Here is a 16,072-nt window from a genome sequence, read left to right as displayed (position 1 = left end):
TTTGAGTACCTCATCCTTGATTTCCTATGCTGTATTAAAAAGATAACTGAGCTTGGAAAACCCTGGTTTGGGTCTTCATGACTCTTCCACTCAAAATTTGCACGATTGAGGCATGTTGGTTAAAATTCTGAATCTCAGGTACCTTATCACTAAAATGGGGCTAATAAAGTGTCTTCACAAGATTGTGCTCAGGACAATCTTGTGAACACAAAAGTGTTTCAAGTCTCTAAAATTCAACATTAATGTAAAATGCATGATACCTATACCATTGGTTTGGGTACTAATTTCATAAATTATATTTATATATCATCTTATATTGCCCTTGAAAGAAATATCAAGATGCTGAATGGCAGAGACTGTCTTATTTTTCTTTTGTATCTTCCTTCCACTTGACATAAAGCCAGGCATGCAGAAGGTACTCAATACATGATTGATGACTGAATAAAATGTGAAAAGCAGTACAGTTTCCGAGTCACACTGAGATTAGTGAATCAGTTAAAAGAGGAAGAGAAATCTCAAAATCAAGCCTTTGTTGGACACATACGTACACACATACGTCTCTGTGTGTGCATGTATGTAAAGAAAGCTGTTCAAGAATAGAATGCATCCTTTTTTGGGGAGGAAGGTGAAGAGCAATGTAGAATTTTTCCCCACACCCAAATAAATCATCCTTCCAGAATATGTAACATTTAAGTGATAGAATTGAATAGAAGTGACATTTCCTTAAATTAATATTCACATTATGAGTAAAAATTCTACTAGGACTGTCTTAGGACAGCAAAAGAATATTTAGAATATTTTCTACCTGTTGGTAATATTTATTAAAAATGTATATAGCCAAGCGTAAGGTCATTACCACAGTGCAGGGCATTATATAACTTAGAATAAAGATTTGTTTTAATGTTTTTCTGTTTTTATCTTTTGCTAACTTTAGTATAAGCTACCCGGCTTACTTTTTTAGATGTTGAACTGATTGTACTTTTTGTTCTTTTAAATCAAGATTTTCTTTGAAGAGAAAATTGAACATTAGATGCACTGTTGAGTGCAAATGGGAACAAGAGTTTAAGCCTTAATACATCCTTTCTCTTACACTTCTATTATTTGTACTGCCTTATTTAGGTGGTATTTTTTGTTGTTGTTACTGTTGTTCTCTTATTTTAGAACTGAGAGAATCCTGGGATAGAAATCAACTTAATGGAATGGTGGAAAGAATTTTAAAAATCAGTTGCTCAAGGGTGTAATTGTCTTGATTGCTCATAAGTTTGCTCTGTATGTTGAATGTATTAAATGTGACAGTGTGTTTGATATTGCTTCACAATGATCCAAGTGTCTACTACATAGCACATGCTCAACACATTTCTATCCAATGAATTGATGATCTGACAAGTTAATCTTGAAATAATGTTTAAGACTGAGCATTTTTTTACAGATACATTAATTATCTCCCTACCCTCATTAGCTAATATAAAGCTTTAAGGAAATTTTGTGTGTGAAGAAATCTGTTCTTATTTATCTTTTAATTAGAAAATACACACTATTCTACTTCTTTGCAAAACCTAAATTTTTAATGTTTACAATGATGCTTAATTAATCTAAGGTAATTTTATTCTCCTTATTTTAATTTTTCAAATGAGCATCTTTTTCTTGATATAAAGGATCCATAAGGTTTTGAGATATATTATTGATTGTGCAAATAACCTGGTTTGATTCAATAATAAAGCAAGACTGAATTTTCCCAAGGTTAATGCTCTCTATGTATTTTTGTGATGATGCAGAGTCAAAGATATTTTTAGTTAGAAGGGATTTTAATAAAACTATACTACGATAGGTCTTTTTATCAGTTATTTTAAACTAAAAACTCTCTTATGTGCTTCATTTCCCCAAACTTGCCACCAAATACTTTTTTTTAAAAAAAGATGGATGCAATATTTTTACTTTATTTTATTTATTTATTTTTGTGGTGCTGGGGATCGAACCCAGTGCCTCACATGGGCAAGGCAAGCACTCTACTGCTGAGCTATAACCCCAGCTCCTAAATACTTTTTTTAGTTGTTAATGGACACAATATTCTTATTTATTTTTATGTTGTGCTGAGGATTGAACCCAGTACCTCATATGTGCGAGGCAAGGGCTTTACCACTGAGCCACATCCCCACCCCGCCATAGCATGGCACTATATTTTTTTTTATTATTATTTGAAATGGAAATGAACTTTGTTAATCAAATATGACAAACTTGTATAATGATATAAATATTTGAATTTCAGTTCTGCTAATGATAGAGTTTAGTAACATGGTTTTTTAGCCCCATAGTTACTGCAGTATAAAAAGATTTTTAGTATGTTACCCATACACTATATTATGGTTTAATGCTTCCTCTAATATTCCATCAACTAGTGCTGTGTTGAAAATATCAGCCTTTTAAACTTCAAGTTTTTTCTTTGTAACTAGTTATAACTTTATTTAATTTTAAGATTACACACTGAGGTAAAGTAGGTAGGGAGAACTATTTAAGACCTTTATGTGATGTATTTATGAGTACTTCAAAGATCCAAAAAATTATAAATCTGTACTCTTAGGAAAAAAATTTAATGCCAAATGGAAGAATAAACCTTGTTTTTTCTTAAAAATATTGCCATGAATGAGGCCTTTATTCCATTTAATGTTTTAACTGCTTATGATATAAAGGGAAACTATGGATTTTACAACATATTTATCCTGTATTCCTTCCCATCACTGGGATATCATAATGCTAACAGTTATTTTAAGATGGTATCTCTTGTCACTGTATACAATCATTGTATTTGAGATAATTTTTTTGTGTGTGTAATTCTGGGAATTGAACCTGCAGTGCCCTGTCTCAAAGCTATATCCCCATCCCTTTTTTAAAAAAAATTTTTTTAAGTATAGAAGGACACAATATCTTTATTTTATTTATTTATTTTATATGGTGCTGCGGATTGAACCCAGTGCCTCACGCATGTGAGTCTAGCGCTGCTCAGCCACTGAGCTACAACCCCAGCCTATCCTAATCCTTTTATTTTTAGCTTGAGACAGGGTCTCACTAAGTTGCCAAGGCCAGCCTTGATTTTGTGATCCTTCTGCCTTAGCCACCCAAATTGCTGGGATTACAGGTATGTGCCCCTGTGGGGGACTGAGGTAGCAATAATTAATATCTTATTTTCTAATTTTTGTGTCATTTATTTTTCTTATCTTATTGCATTAGCTAGAATTTTGAAGAATGTTGAAAAACTGGGTAATAATAGGCTTCTCTGCTTTGTTCCTATTTTAATGGAATTATCTAGTATTTTACAGTTGATGTTATATTTACTATTATTTTACTATCTTTAGGAATGACTGCTGTAATTATCCAATTTTGGGGGAATCTAATGACACAAATCATAATTTTTATTTTGCAAATGTAATGAATTATATTTACATATTTTTTGGCACTGAAACATTCCCTTATTTTTAGACTAAACTCCATTTGGTTATGAAATGTTACTATTTTAATAACTTGCTGGATTTAATTCATTTATACCTTTTAAAGTGATTTCAAATGTATATTTTTAAGTAAGATTGGTCCATAGTTTCATTGTGCTGTCTTTATCCAGTTTTGATATTAGGGTACCTAGCCTTGAAGATGAATTTAGAGGATTTCCAGCTTTTTCCCAATGCTCTGGAATAGTTTGAATGATAAAAAATAACCATGCTATTTGTTCTTTGAAAGTTGTAGAATATGCCTGCAAAATTATCTGGGTTTGCTGATATTATTAGAAATAGACCATTGATTGTTGATCATCTTCCTCTTGTATGGTTATTGATTTATTTGGTTTTCTTTCTCTTCTTCATTATTTTAGAGTTTATGTTTTCCTAGAAAATTGTACATTTCATCTAGATTGCCAATTTGTTGATCAGAAATTGCCCAAAATATTAAAATTTTTTCAATATACTCCATGACCATAGATATTTTGCTTTTCTTTTTGCTACTTAAGCAGCATATTAAAAGCATTTCTCTTCCAATCTGATTATTACAAATTCTAGCAATGTTTTTTTGATTCTTATAGAAAATAAAAAGTAAGCTGAGATTCATAATTTTGATAAAATTTGAGAGATCCTGCAATCTCTATAATTTCCTACTATCTCTATATCTTCCTACTAATTTCCTATAAAATATTATCATGCTAATATTTTATTTAAAACAAACAACCACTTTTAATGTGTCAGATACTTGGTAAATAATCCATTTATTTACATTATTTAATCTTGTAGTATCTATAGGGCTTAAGAATTAGTGTTCCCATTAGTGTTTATGGATGAGTAAATTATGGCTCAGAGATAGTATATAACTCAGCCAGGAATATTCAGTTAGCTCCTGGCATTCTGATATGGGAATGAGTTCAGTAAGATTCCAAACTTTATGCTTTTAATTACCACTCTCTACTTTCAGCAAGTCTTTCTCTGATTGCCTACTATACTATCCTTTTTTCTAAAATAGTGATATTACTAAGTATCAATGGTTGAAATAAATCCACACAGTAGCTTGAAATGGACTATAAAGTGTCAAACTAAAAAAAAAGCTTATTGTAATGATTTTTAAAAGATATTTGTTTTCAGTTATTTCAATAAACTTTCCCTACTTTATCTCAGTTTTTTTGTGAGTAGTCATAGAGCCTATTTTCTAATATTTACTCTAACACAAAAGATGTCACTTTTTTTGGCATGTAGATAAATCATTAATGTCAATTAGTAATTCCATATAATTAAAAAATTATGGTAAAATACATATAACAATTTCCATTTTAAGTGTACAGTTCAGTGGTATTAAGCACATTTACATTGTTGTACCACCATTACCACATTCGTGTCCAGATGTTTTTTTTTTTTTTAATCTCACAAAACTGAAACTATCTATTAAACAGTAACTCCCTATTTTTCCCTCTCCCCAGTTGTTGGCAGCCACATTTTACTTTTTGTCTCTTGAATTTGACTTCTTAAGGTACCTCATATAAGTGGAATCATATGGTATTTATCTTTTTATGGCTGATGTATTTAATTTAGCATGATGTCCTCAAGGTTCATCCATGTTGTGACACATTTCAGAATTTCCTTCCTTTTCTTTATCCATTCACATGTCCAGGTTTACTTCCAGCTTTTGGCTGTTGTGAATAATGCTGCTATAATTATGGGTATACAAATATCTTTTAAGATTCTGCTTTCTTTTGTGTATATACCCAGAAGAGGTATTGCTGGATCATACGGTAATTCTCTTTGAGAGGTTTTTGTTTTGATTTTGTTTTTGGAACTAGTTCCACTTAATTTAACTGCATGGAACAATAAATCAGTGTTCCATTGCCTTGGGTCCTCTATTTGATACATCCCTGAGAAACAGGGATATCCAAAGTAAAATAATCCCCAAGATGTGTGATTGGTATGAGGGGCTGGAAAAGAGGAAGTAGGGCAAGGTTGAGGGCCAAAGCTCTGGGATCTAGAATCTACTTAAGTTCTCTATCCTAACTTGCCCATCCTGCCTGACTCCCTTAGTATACCAGATTCCCATGGGTAACATGGTTTGAGCAGAATTACAGAAAAGCCACAGGACACATACTAAAGGGATATTATTTTTTTCCTAGATTTCTAGTGAATCTGCATTGTTATTATTGAGGTAGGCATCAAAATGTAATGATGAACAGCATGGATTCTGAAATTAGATCTCCTGGATTTGATTATCAGCTCAGCCTTTACTACTTGGGCAGATACTTAAGTTTTCTATGCTGCAATTTATTTATTTGTAGAATAAGTATTATAATAATACTTGCCTTGTAGAATTATTGGGAGATTAAATGAGTTACTCTATGTAAGTGCTTATAAACACCTTATATAGCTCTCACTAAATATTTGATACTAAGAATATTATTTTAAATTAGTATACTTAAGTATACTAAAGTCCTTGTAAGTATACTTAAAATCCTTGGAAATGAAATGAATAGGATTCCATTCTGCAAGTGAAGTTTTTTGATTGCATGCACCATGAATCAAAACAGATATTTAAAAGCTGTTTAAAGAAATATAATCTGCTCTCAAGTCAGGCCAGCAAGATTAGATTTTAACTTGACAAAACATCAAAATCTGTAGAAAATCAGGCTGGGATCGTAGCATAATAGTAAAGTGTATGCTTAACATACATGAGGACCTTGTTTCAGTCCCTAGCATCCCCCAAGAAAATAGATGCTATCAGTCACAAAAGGAGTTATAGAGGTCTGTGTTGTCTCTTACAGCCTAGGCTCACCCAAATACTATCCAGGGATAGACATCCTTGTACATATTACACTATTTCTTTCCAAGTGGCAGATGTATCTCCACTACAAATTCAAATCTGATAGCACTAAGTGTTTGAATCATATGATGAACTCTTCTAGTCCCATAAAGCAACCTTCTTATTGTAATATCAGGAAGCTTATCTATGTGGAAAGGCAATATAGGATGGATGACTTTGATATCTGCTTGTATGTCCAGTTGTCTCACGGGAAATCAATACATTAGCATTCTACCTTTATATGTCTATCTTGGGAGCTTTATTAATCCAAGTCTGCCCCTGATTAATAAATCCATCCTTCTTATACTGACTGGGTAGTCAAGAGATTCACCAAGGTAATGCTGCCCTCTTTTCTCCTTTGTTGGTCTCGTGGGATACATCCCTATGTTTTTCACATCTCTGTATTGCTACCTGCTTTAACTCATTGGCTTCTATTCTTTTATTTGGAATTTCCATATGTGTGGTGGCAATGATATTCTTCAATATCACCATTGCTGGTTTACTGAAGAGGGGTAGAGCATTCTAGCTTCTCTCCCTCCATCCTTGGGCCAGCCCAACATGACCCAGAACCCATTGTGTGGCGAGCAAGGAAGACTGATCACTGCATGGTAAGGTCTCACTCTGTGGGAAGGTTGCTCTGCTGTGTGCCTTGTTACAGCAGATGGAGCTGAAAGGAGCCTTAAAGATGAACTAACAGCTATCTCTTGTTTCACAGATGGGTAAAAAGGGATGACTTACCTTGGACCATTTATCTTTATGCCCTCTGTTAGTCTCTTATCTTACGCTTGACTGTCCTGCCTTGGACTTCTGACCTGTCAGTAACATTCTTTTACTCAGCCCAGTCTTGCCTTAGCCAGTGTAAAAATGTAACTGAGAAAGGAATTTTTCCTTCCTGTTGTTGTGGCAACATATCTTTTTTTGTTACATACCATAAAAGTTCATCCTAGATTTTAGACCATGGATCCTTTGTGATGTTGTGGTCTACTTTACCATTTTAGAGATAGATTTCATGCCAACAAATTGGATGTATGTGTGTGTGTGTGTGTGTGTGGTTTTGCTGGGGGAGGTGTTGAACTTAGGGCTTTGTACATGCCATTGAGCTAGCTATACCCCAAGCCCTTGGATCTGTTTTTTTTTTAATAACTTTATTTTGTTTATTTTTATGTGGTGCTGAGGATCAAACACAGTGCCTCACATATGTGAGGCAAGTGCTGTACCACTGAGCTACAACCTCAACCCCCTTGGATCTATTTTATAATAATCAGAAATGACCGATTTGTCATGTTGGGATCTTTTTTTTTTATCATAACATTCCAAATAATAGACATATGAGTCCATGAGCTGATAATAAACTTCAGTAGCACCTTTTAAAATAATAATCACTGTATACCCATGGTAAAATTATATTCCAATAATTCTATAAAAATTTGCAGGCTAACAATAGAAATTTGTTTTTAATAATTTTATTCATGTTTATTTTACACAATACTAACTTCTATTCCTAAAACCTTTTTTTCTTTTATTTCTTCCTTCCTCTTCCTCCTCCCCTTTTTCATGAAGTATTATGTGCTCTAATGTAATAGTGAAATATCTTATTAACTTAGCATTTTTGTGTGTGCATGTGTGTGTATTTTAATATAAAGGCAAGTTCTATAAAGATGAGTATACATTTTCTTATAATTCATCTTTACATATTTCTGAGAGGGAAGAGATAGCAAATGTGAATTAAGCATAAGTAAAGTGGTTTCATTTAAATGACTCAAAAGGTTAGTCAAAGAGTGCTTCCTAAAGGAGTATGCTTTGAATTAGATTTTAAGAGAAGTTATGGATATACACTGGTAAAGAGGAAGGGGTCAGAAAAGGGAAATCAGCATATGCAAATTATGCATTGGTGATCTGAATTAGAAGAAGGGGAAATGGGTGCTAACAAAAAGATGTCCCTTGGAGGGTGGTTAAGCAGGCACTTGGCAGCAGTGAAGAGATCTTGGGGAGTAATGATTGGTGAATTTACTGAGATGCAGTCTCAACCTTGCTATCCACATTCTGCCTGGATATTGTGCTAGATTCTAAAGGAGAATCTAAGGTGGTGGGGAGTGGGGGTGGTGGTGCAGAGCATGAGCTTGTCCTACAGAACTTAAAATCTTACCAGTGAGACAAGGCAACAAGGAGCCCTGGGAGCCAGTGCGAGTGGTTCTGGTGATGTGGCCTGTGAAGGGGGGGCCTTTGGTGATTCTCTTGCATCATCCAGCCCCTGTCATTTGCTCAGGAGGGAGAGTTCTGAGCTGGAAAAGGTCCACTGAGTAGGTGGCTACGTTTCAATTTTTATAACTATATGTAATCCATTACAGAAGAGTTTTTTTTCCCCCCACACAAAATAATTTTGAATTACTCTGGAAAAAGTGGGCTGCCTAAAATCTTCCATCCACAATTAACAATTAATGGAATGTTACTAGTTTACTCTTTGAGATAGCACTTAACATCAGTAACTTCAGGCTGTTTTATAAATTTATAGTAAATTTTTCTGCTGAAACCAATTTAAGAAGCTGTTTAGTCCATGTTTTCTTTTTATTGGAAAGATGATGTGGGTAGACTAACAATATTCCTAATCTTTACCAAAATATTAGCAAGGTATTAATGGTTCCATTTTATTATTATCACATTCAAAATAAAGGAGAGAGATCATGTTGTTTTATGGAAATATTTTAGATTATGTTAGAAAAAGTATGGTTTTAAAATAGTGGATATGGTATATAATTCAGTTTTTGCTCTTATGCATCAGTTTATCCTCATCTTTGATCAGATCTGAGAGAGAGATTTTCAGATTTTTGTTGCCCAGCTAGTAAGTCTCCTGGCACTTGGCTTCATGCATTCATAACATGTAGATTTTATTTTTATTCTTTCTTCTTCTTCTTTTCCTCTGCCTCTTTGTTCCTTGCAAACCATTCTGATTTCCATTATCTCCCTTGGTCTTTCTGAGGTCTTTGTTTTCCTGGAGTGATATTTGAGGCAATATTTAAGTGCCTTACCACATTCCTGGGTTTGTGAGGGTTTTGACCCACATGGATTGGTGGTAGGTCTCTGTAAGGGACCAGCACAAAGACAATAGGATTCCTGAGGTCTGGAGTCACGCTGGACTGTGGTTGTCTACTTGTCCCTTGGAAAGACTGTACAGAGAGGACATGGTTTAAGGGGTAGTTCTGATTCTCTTTTTTCTGGGGAAGAGCATCTGGGAAGTAAGGTTTCACTCCTGTTATGGTGTTGATTTCATAAGCATTGTGCCGGTCAGCCAGGGCCCTCCCGGTTAAAATGGGCTGGAAAACAGCTGGTCCCGAGACACCACTGACAAAGTTGTCGAGAAGAGAGTGCCAGATCCCACCACTTATTGGGCTCAGAGTGACCTGGGGCCATAAGCTGGCCAGGCTCCGAAGAGCCTCACGGTTCCACGCTGAGGCAGGAAATTCATGCTCAGTATGATAGAGCTGAGAAAAGTAAATACTAAGAGTGACGTCTGGGTGCGTCATCAGGAAATTATACATTTTGCTGATGCAGCAGTGTTCGGCTTCATTACAAGGGGAGTTGTTGGAATACAGGATGATGTGCCTAATGCTGCTGTTGTTGTGCGCGGCTGAGTCAAGATAACCATTTGTCTCAAACAGCATTGATTCTGGGTGGGTATCATTCCCAGTGCAGTTGCTGGCATGGCCCTTTTGCACCAGGCTACCAGAAGAATTTTTGAGTTCATAAAATATGAGGTGTTTTGTTTGAGGATATGTTGGCCCATAAGGGAATCCAAAAATCTGATGAAATTCTGTGTAGGGGACTCTTGCTTCCTCACCTGTCCGAATATGGTAAGGACAGTTGGTGCAATCTAGGGAGAAGTTTAGCCAGTAATAAGGTTTGACTATTGTTCCACCATGTGCTAGGTATTCCTCATATAGTGGTTCCATTGCTAGTTTTATTGTCTTCTAGCTGCAAACCTAAATAGGGAAGAGAAACTATGTATAAAACCATCGCAGGAAAAACTGAAGGTCATGCATTCATTAAGCCCTATGGCTTTCATTGAAGGAAGTAGCAGAATAACTATAGTAGCATCGTTGACTCTAAAAGATAGTGACATATATGAATGGATTAAAAAGGTTAGGGTTTGTTTTTCTTTATTGAGGTTCTAGGAGGGCAGGGAGGAGGCAAAAGAGAAATGCAGAATACAACTTTACCTGTCGCACAGATTCTGACTAAATAGAGCAAATGCGTTTAACAGCCAAGTTCTAGAAACAGACTGCCTTGTTCCAAATCTGGGCTCAGACACTTACCAGCCTAGTGGTTTTTGGTAAGTTATTTAATATCTGAGAGCCACAGCTTCCTTGTCTTCAAAGTGAAGACAACAATAGTACATAAGGTTGTCTTAGGATTTGAGTAGAAGAATACATAGAAAATGCCTCACTATGTGCCTGACATATAACAATGCTACGAGCCCCAGGTTATCCAGATGATTTCCATTTATGGAAATCCAAAGAAATAAGCATGGGTTTTACATTTTGTTCATGATTTCTTCCTTTGTTGCTTCTCTGCATATAATAGTGTCTAAACTATGTGCAGAGGTTTTGAGTGTGCTTGCATTTGAAATGAGCTATTTCTTAAAACCATTAGCATAATATGGAGGTATTATCCTTTTAAGAAATGGACCATAGGGTAGGTTTTGCTTAATGGTAGTGACTTCTTGTATAATTGCCACCTGTAGGAGATGTGGCTCAGTGGTAGCATACTCACCTAGCATGGGCAGGCCCCGGGTTCAATCCCCCCCTAAAAAAAAAATTCTTACTTATACTGGAGAATGAAACTGACCAATAATGCTGTTGTATTGTGTGCATGTATGAATTTGTAAGACCAAATCCCACCATTTTGTGTAATTATAATTCACTAATAAAAAGAAAAAAAACAAAAAAAGGAATTGCTGATCGTGATTCTTTGGGTCATGGACACTCATCCACTGGCATTTGAGAGTCTTATTTATGGTGGGTGGGACTTGTTAGAGGAAAATAACTCTTATGGAAAGCAAATATGGGTTGTTTAGAATATTTCAAATCAATAGTTTCTGGGATATTAAACCCTAAATGTTAAGATCTGAAAGGAATGTTTTTTTTTTCCCTTCTTGTTTCCAAACAGCTACCTAGCATTATAATATAGTTTGTTTGTTTTTTAAATACTGATGTACAAGGAGAAGAAAACCTATCAGTTTGTATTGCAATCACTGATAACAGGTCTATTCCCACCAGATACGTGTATATGCTGAGGACTGAACCCAGGGCCTCACATATGCTAGGGAAGCGCTCTACCACCAAGCTACATCCTCAGCACTAAAGTTATGTTTTATACCCTGCTTTTTCAGTTTATATTGTGTCATAGCATTTCCCCATTCTTTGAAATACACCATTCATGGCCAATTAGAATTTTATGATATAATTATAACATTCAGTTTCTTGCCTCTTTTAATTATTATAAATGACTGATGAATATTTTTATAAATTGTTTATAACTCTGATTCTTAATGTAGATTACTATGAAGTCTTAGTATTAGGTCAAACTTTGTCAAATTATCCTAGGAAAGTATACTAATCTTATCAGATTCTTTCGCATTGATGTTTATCACCCCATTTGCCAGTCTAAGAAGTGATATTGGTGTCTTCTTGATGTTATAATATATACCTTTTCTATTCCTAGTGAGGTTGAACTATTTCACATGCTTATTGGTCTATAGTGTTTATTCTTCTATGAAACGTTCTTGATTGTTTACCTATGTTTTCAAAGTTTTTCTTATTGATTTGCCAAAGTTCTTTATACATCACAAATATTATCTCATTTTTTTGGAAAATATTTTACCTTTAATTATGCTGATATTTTAAATTGGACCAAATTTTACATTTTTATGTTGTCCAATCTTATCTTTCAATTTATTTCTTCCTGTTGTATTTAGAAAACCCTTCCTCATCAAAGCACAATTAAATATTCTCCAGGGCTGTGGCTCAGTGTAGAGTGCTTGCCTAGCACAGGTGAGGCACTCGGTTCAATCCTTAGCACCACATAAAAATGAAATAAAGATATTGTGTCCACCTACAACTAAAAAACAAATATTAAAAAAAATTCTCTATATTTTTTTGTTTATAATTTCATTGTTTACATTTAACTTTGCCCAGATAGCAAAACAGATAAGGCAGAAAACACAAATGAGGTAAAACTGACCATTGCAACAAAATATATTTTTCACTTTTCAAAATCTAATTGAACACATTTCAAATATTTATTATGGCCTCCCACATGAAAGCACTTTGATCAATTGTGTCTTCTTCAGCCTAGATAAGCTCTGTCATTGCTGTATTTGATGCAGCTTGTATTTGAAAGGCTGAGAGCTACAGAATTCCTGTGTTAATCCTGTCCTGGGAAGAAAATATTTTAAAAGACTTGATCCAGATGTGGGTGAAATATGGCTTCATTCCTGTCACTGGTATCCTATGGCTAATATCCCTACAGTAGCTCTGGTAGCATGTATCCACCAGATTGCAGACTTCTCCCAACTTCTGCCATGTCAGCTTAGTCCACAGGGTTGGGCATTTGTTTCCATTTCCTCCTTAGTGCTGTATTTTCCTGACGCAACTGAATTCCTGCCCTTGAGGCTTCCTGGCCTTTGTAATAGGTTTTCCTCCAGCAAACTGGATCTAATCCCTGATGTGGGCCCATCTTTTGGAACCTAATACTATTTCCTGAGTGTTGTTTTCTCTCTTGATCTCCTTTCAGCCTTGCTCATCAGATAGCATCTCTCTGGTTATCAAAACTTGATGAAATCAAGCTCTCACTTTTTTGAATATTGTGCCCTCAATGTGGCGAGCCGCTGGGTGGCACACCCAATGTGCAGGTCGCCACTGAGATTACAAATCCAACCCACCCACAGAAAATTTGCAGATTGACTTGGCTAAAAATGTTATGGAAACCATGCCAAGAGGCCCTTTTCTGTTTAATTATTGTATTTTAAACTGGTGTATGTGTGAAGTTAACTCTATATATGGTCTCATAATTACCCTTTATGAAAGCAAAAGTTTTTGTGTCTGAAGATAAAGGCAGCGAAATAGAAATTCCTGATTGCTTTTCTGAACAATCCTTTCCTCACCTCTCCCTTTTTTTCTATTTTAGCCATAAGATACATGTTACTATTTTAGTGAGATCGTTCTGAGCAGTGGCTTTGATATGTAAAAGGGGGACTCTCATTCTTGTGAGGGCTTTTCAGTGTCAACCACCATGGTTCCCTGATGATGAAGTCTTTACTTTTTCTAGTGTCCCCCACCCCCCAGCTCTATCTTTAATCACCGTTTTCTGAGTAAGCAGAAAAGAATTCCTGTCCCTTTGAGCTCTTAAAGAATTTTAAGAGCTAGTTATATCACTAGTCATTGATCACAGACTATCTTTATTGTTAACCTTTCATTCTCCCCTAACCAGGAGGGGATGTGCTTTGTGGTAGCCCAGGGCCTACCTTAGTGACCCTGACCAGTTCACAAGCCAGGTGCCTTCCCCTGGCAGCCTGCATCCCTCCTGCTGAGTCCTTCACCTTCTGCTTTGTCTGTGCTTGGGAAGTGCCTGTCACCCCCTGTAGAGCAGATCAGCTGGCAGTGAGAACTAGACACATGTTAGAGCCCATTCTGCTGGAGGATGCTCTCTCACATCCAACTGTGAGTGGCCCTGGACTGGGGCCATGGGAGGACAGCCCTTTCTTAGTTTAACATAAATGAACCACCCGCGAGGACAGTCAGCTCTCCTTTCACCCAGCTAGGATTTAGTGAGTACTGTCAAAGCACAGTTCGCACAAGAGTAATTGGAGAACGAAGTTTGCCCTTCGCAATCTGGGCACAATCTGTTAGCAGCTAAAAACAAATGTTAGCAGTTATAATTACCATCATTTTGTCTCCAGGCTTGGATCACATTCCAGGTGTTATGGGAGATGGTCCATTTTCTTTTTCTCTCCTTAAAGTTCCATGTCGTTTCTAGTAGCTGTGGAGGGCAATCGTGCTGTAAAGATTCCCCTCCTAACTCAGTTCAGGACTCTTTTGCAGTTTGTGTCTAATAGTTCATTTGAACTTTGCTGTCCCAAGTTAAAAAGACCTTGCTGAGGTGTGGCTGCCTCTAAGAACACTGTTGAATTGGTGCCATGGTAACGTTTGCAAAGTAGCTACTGCTAGGATACGGTTCTGACACTTATTACTTTATTTGCATATTAAACCACCTGTTCCAAAGATGAAAATATACATGACTGCATATTCCAGTCTGAATAAAAAGATGATGTTTGACTATTTCAGTGAACTTGTTAGGGTTTTTCTCCTTGAACAAATCGAGTCTGAGGTTCCCTGCTCAGCACCTTCCTCCTGGCTTCATTAGGTGGCTGGCATGGGGTATGGTCAAGATTTGCAGATTCTGTTTCTTGTGAAGGTGCCAAGGCCTCTTCTTGGGAGGCTCGGCTTGACTTCCGGGGAAGGGTGACACTTTGAACTAAGAGGTCCACAGTCCCGGAAGGAGGAGCTCTTCAGTTTGTGCAAACCTAAGTTATTATGTGTTAGCAGTTTCTTTCCTGTATGAAATTCCCAGGGAGACTCCTACTATTGGTATGTACATAGTTCTCTTCCTTGTAAGACAAGCTTTGCTCCCAGATCAGATGTAGCCCTTCCCCCGTGGCCGAAGGAGGAGCCACTGGCCCTTCTCCATTGTTTCTCCCTCCTCCCTTCCACCACTCACTATTTTCTAGACGCTAGACATATTGATAGTCATGATTCAATGTGCTCTCTCATTGCTCTTCTGGGGCTACTTGAATGAGTGAATGGTGGTGGTGGTCATGTATGTCATGTCCATTAGTTAACTACCAGAAGTCCATGAGCATCTGTACTCTAAAAATAACTCCTGAGGGATAATTAGCACCCAGAAGGCACATTCTGCCTTCTTGCAGTGCCTATTACTGCAAATGTCTTCTTTTGCCTAAGTGGCTTCTTCTAGGCTAGATATTTTACTTGACCTCTGTGCTTTCTGAGGGTGTCAGGGGAGCTCGTGGGCTCCCCAGGGAGTTTAGTTTTTAGTTCTGTTTTCCCCAGGTATTCTTCGGTGCCTGCTCCATTGCATCTCATGCCTTCCCCTCCTTTGCCATGGATCACGTCCTTGTTCCCATTGTTGCCTCCATTTCGTAGCATTTCCTAATTGAATGAACTTGAAAATATAAAACTGAAAGTTGATCCTCATAGCTTATCTTTAATTTTAACCCTAATAAATGATACGTCATTGTAAAATATTTAAAAAGTCTTACTTATAAAAAGTTGTTCTGATAGTTCCATAACAATGTTTTTGCTATCTAACAGGCTCCAGGGAGGGGAGAAAAAGAAAGCAGCCCTGTGCCATCATTCATGTGTACTGTGCACCTTCAGTGGTGGGTTAGAAGCCTAGTGCATGATCCAATAAGTAAGTGAAGCCTCAAGAAAAAGGAAAAATGAGCCTCTATCCATTAGGATATCAACCAGTACAATTTTAGGGATAGGCAACTCAAGTAGCCAACATTTTAAAAAATTCAAAAATTTTAATTGCCACGTGATAATTGTACATATTTATGGAGGTCAACTCTGATAATTTCCATACTCGTATACACTGTGTAATGATCAGATAAAGGTAACTGGCCTAACCATCACTTTAAACATTTTTATTCCTTTGGGCTGGGAACATTCAAAATCCTCTCTTC

At 36.4% G+C, this 16,072-nt stretch overlaps 1 protein-coding gene across 1 annotated transcript; it reads right to left on the bottom strand.

Annotated features, from left to right (window-relative positions):
* Nucleotides 1-9,184: 9,184 nt before the first annotated feature.
* On the bottom strand, nucleotides 9,185-10,262 carry Apobec4 (apolipoprotein B mRNA editing enzyme catalytic polypeptide like 4). The gene is given in 2 exon segments (XM_027935031.2): nucleotides 9,185-9,325; nucleotides 9,327-10,262. Coding segments are annotated over 2 exon segments (1,077 nt in total).
* Between the last annotated feature and the right edge of the window lie 5,810 nt (nucleotides 10,263-16,072).

Source organism: Marmota flaviventris, chromosome 12, assembly GCF_047511675.1.
Source record: "Marmota flaviventris isolate mMarFla1 chromosome 12, mMarFla1.hap1, whole genome shotgun sequence".
NCBI classification, from domain to species: domain Eukaryota; kingdom Metazoa; phylum Chordata; class Mammalia; order Rodentia; family Sciuridae; genus Marmota; species Marmota flaviventris.
Note: the sequence above shows the minus strand (reverse complement) of the source record. Positions and strands in the feature narration are given on the sequence as shown.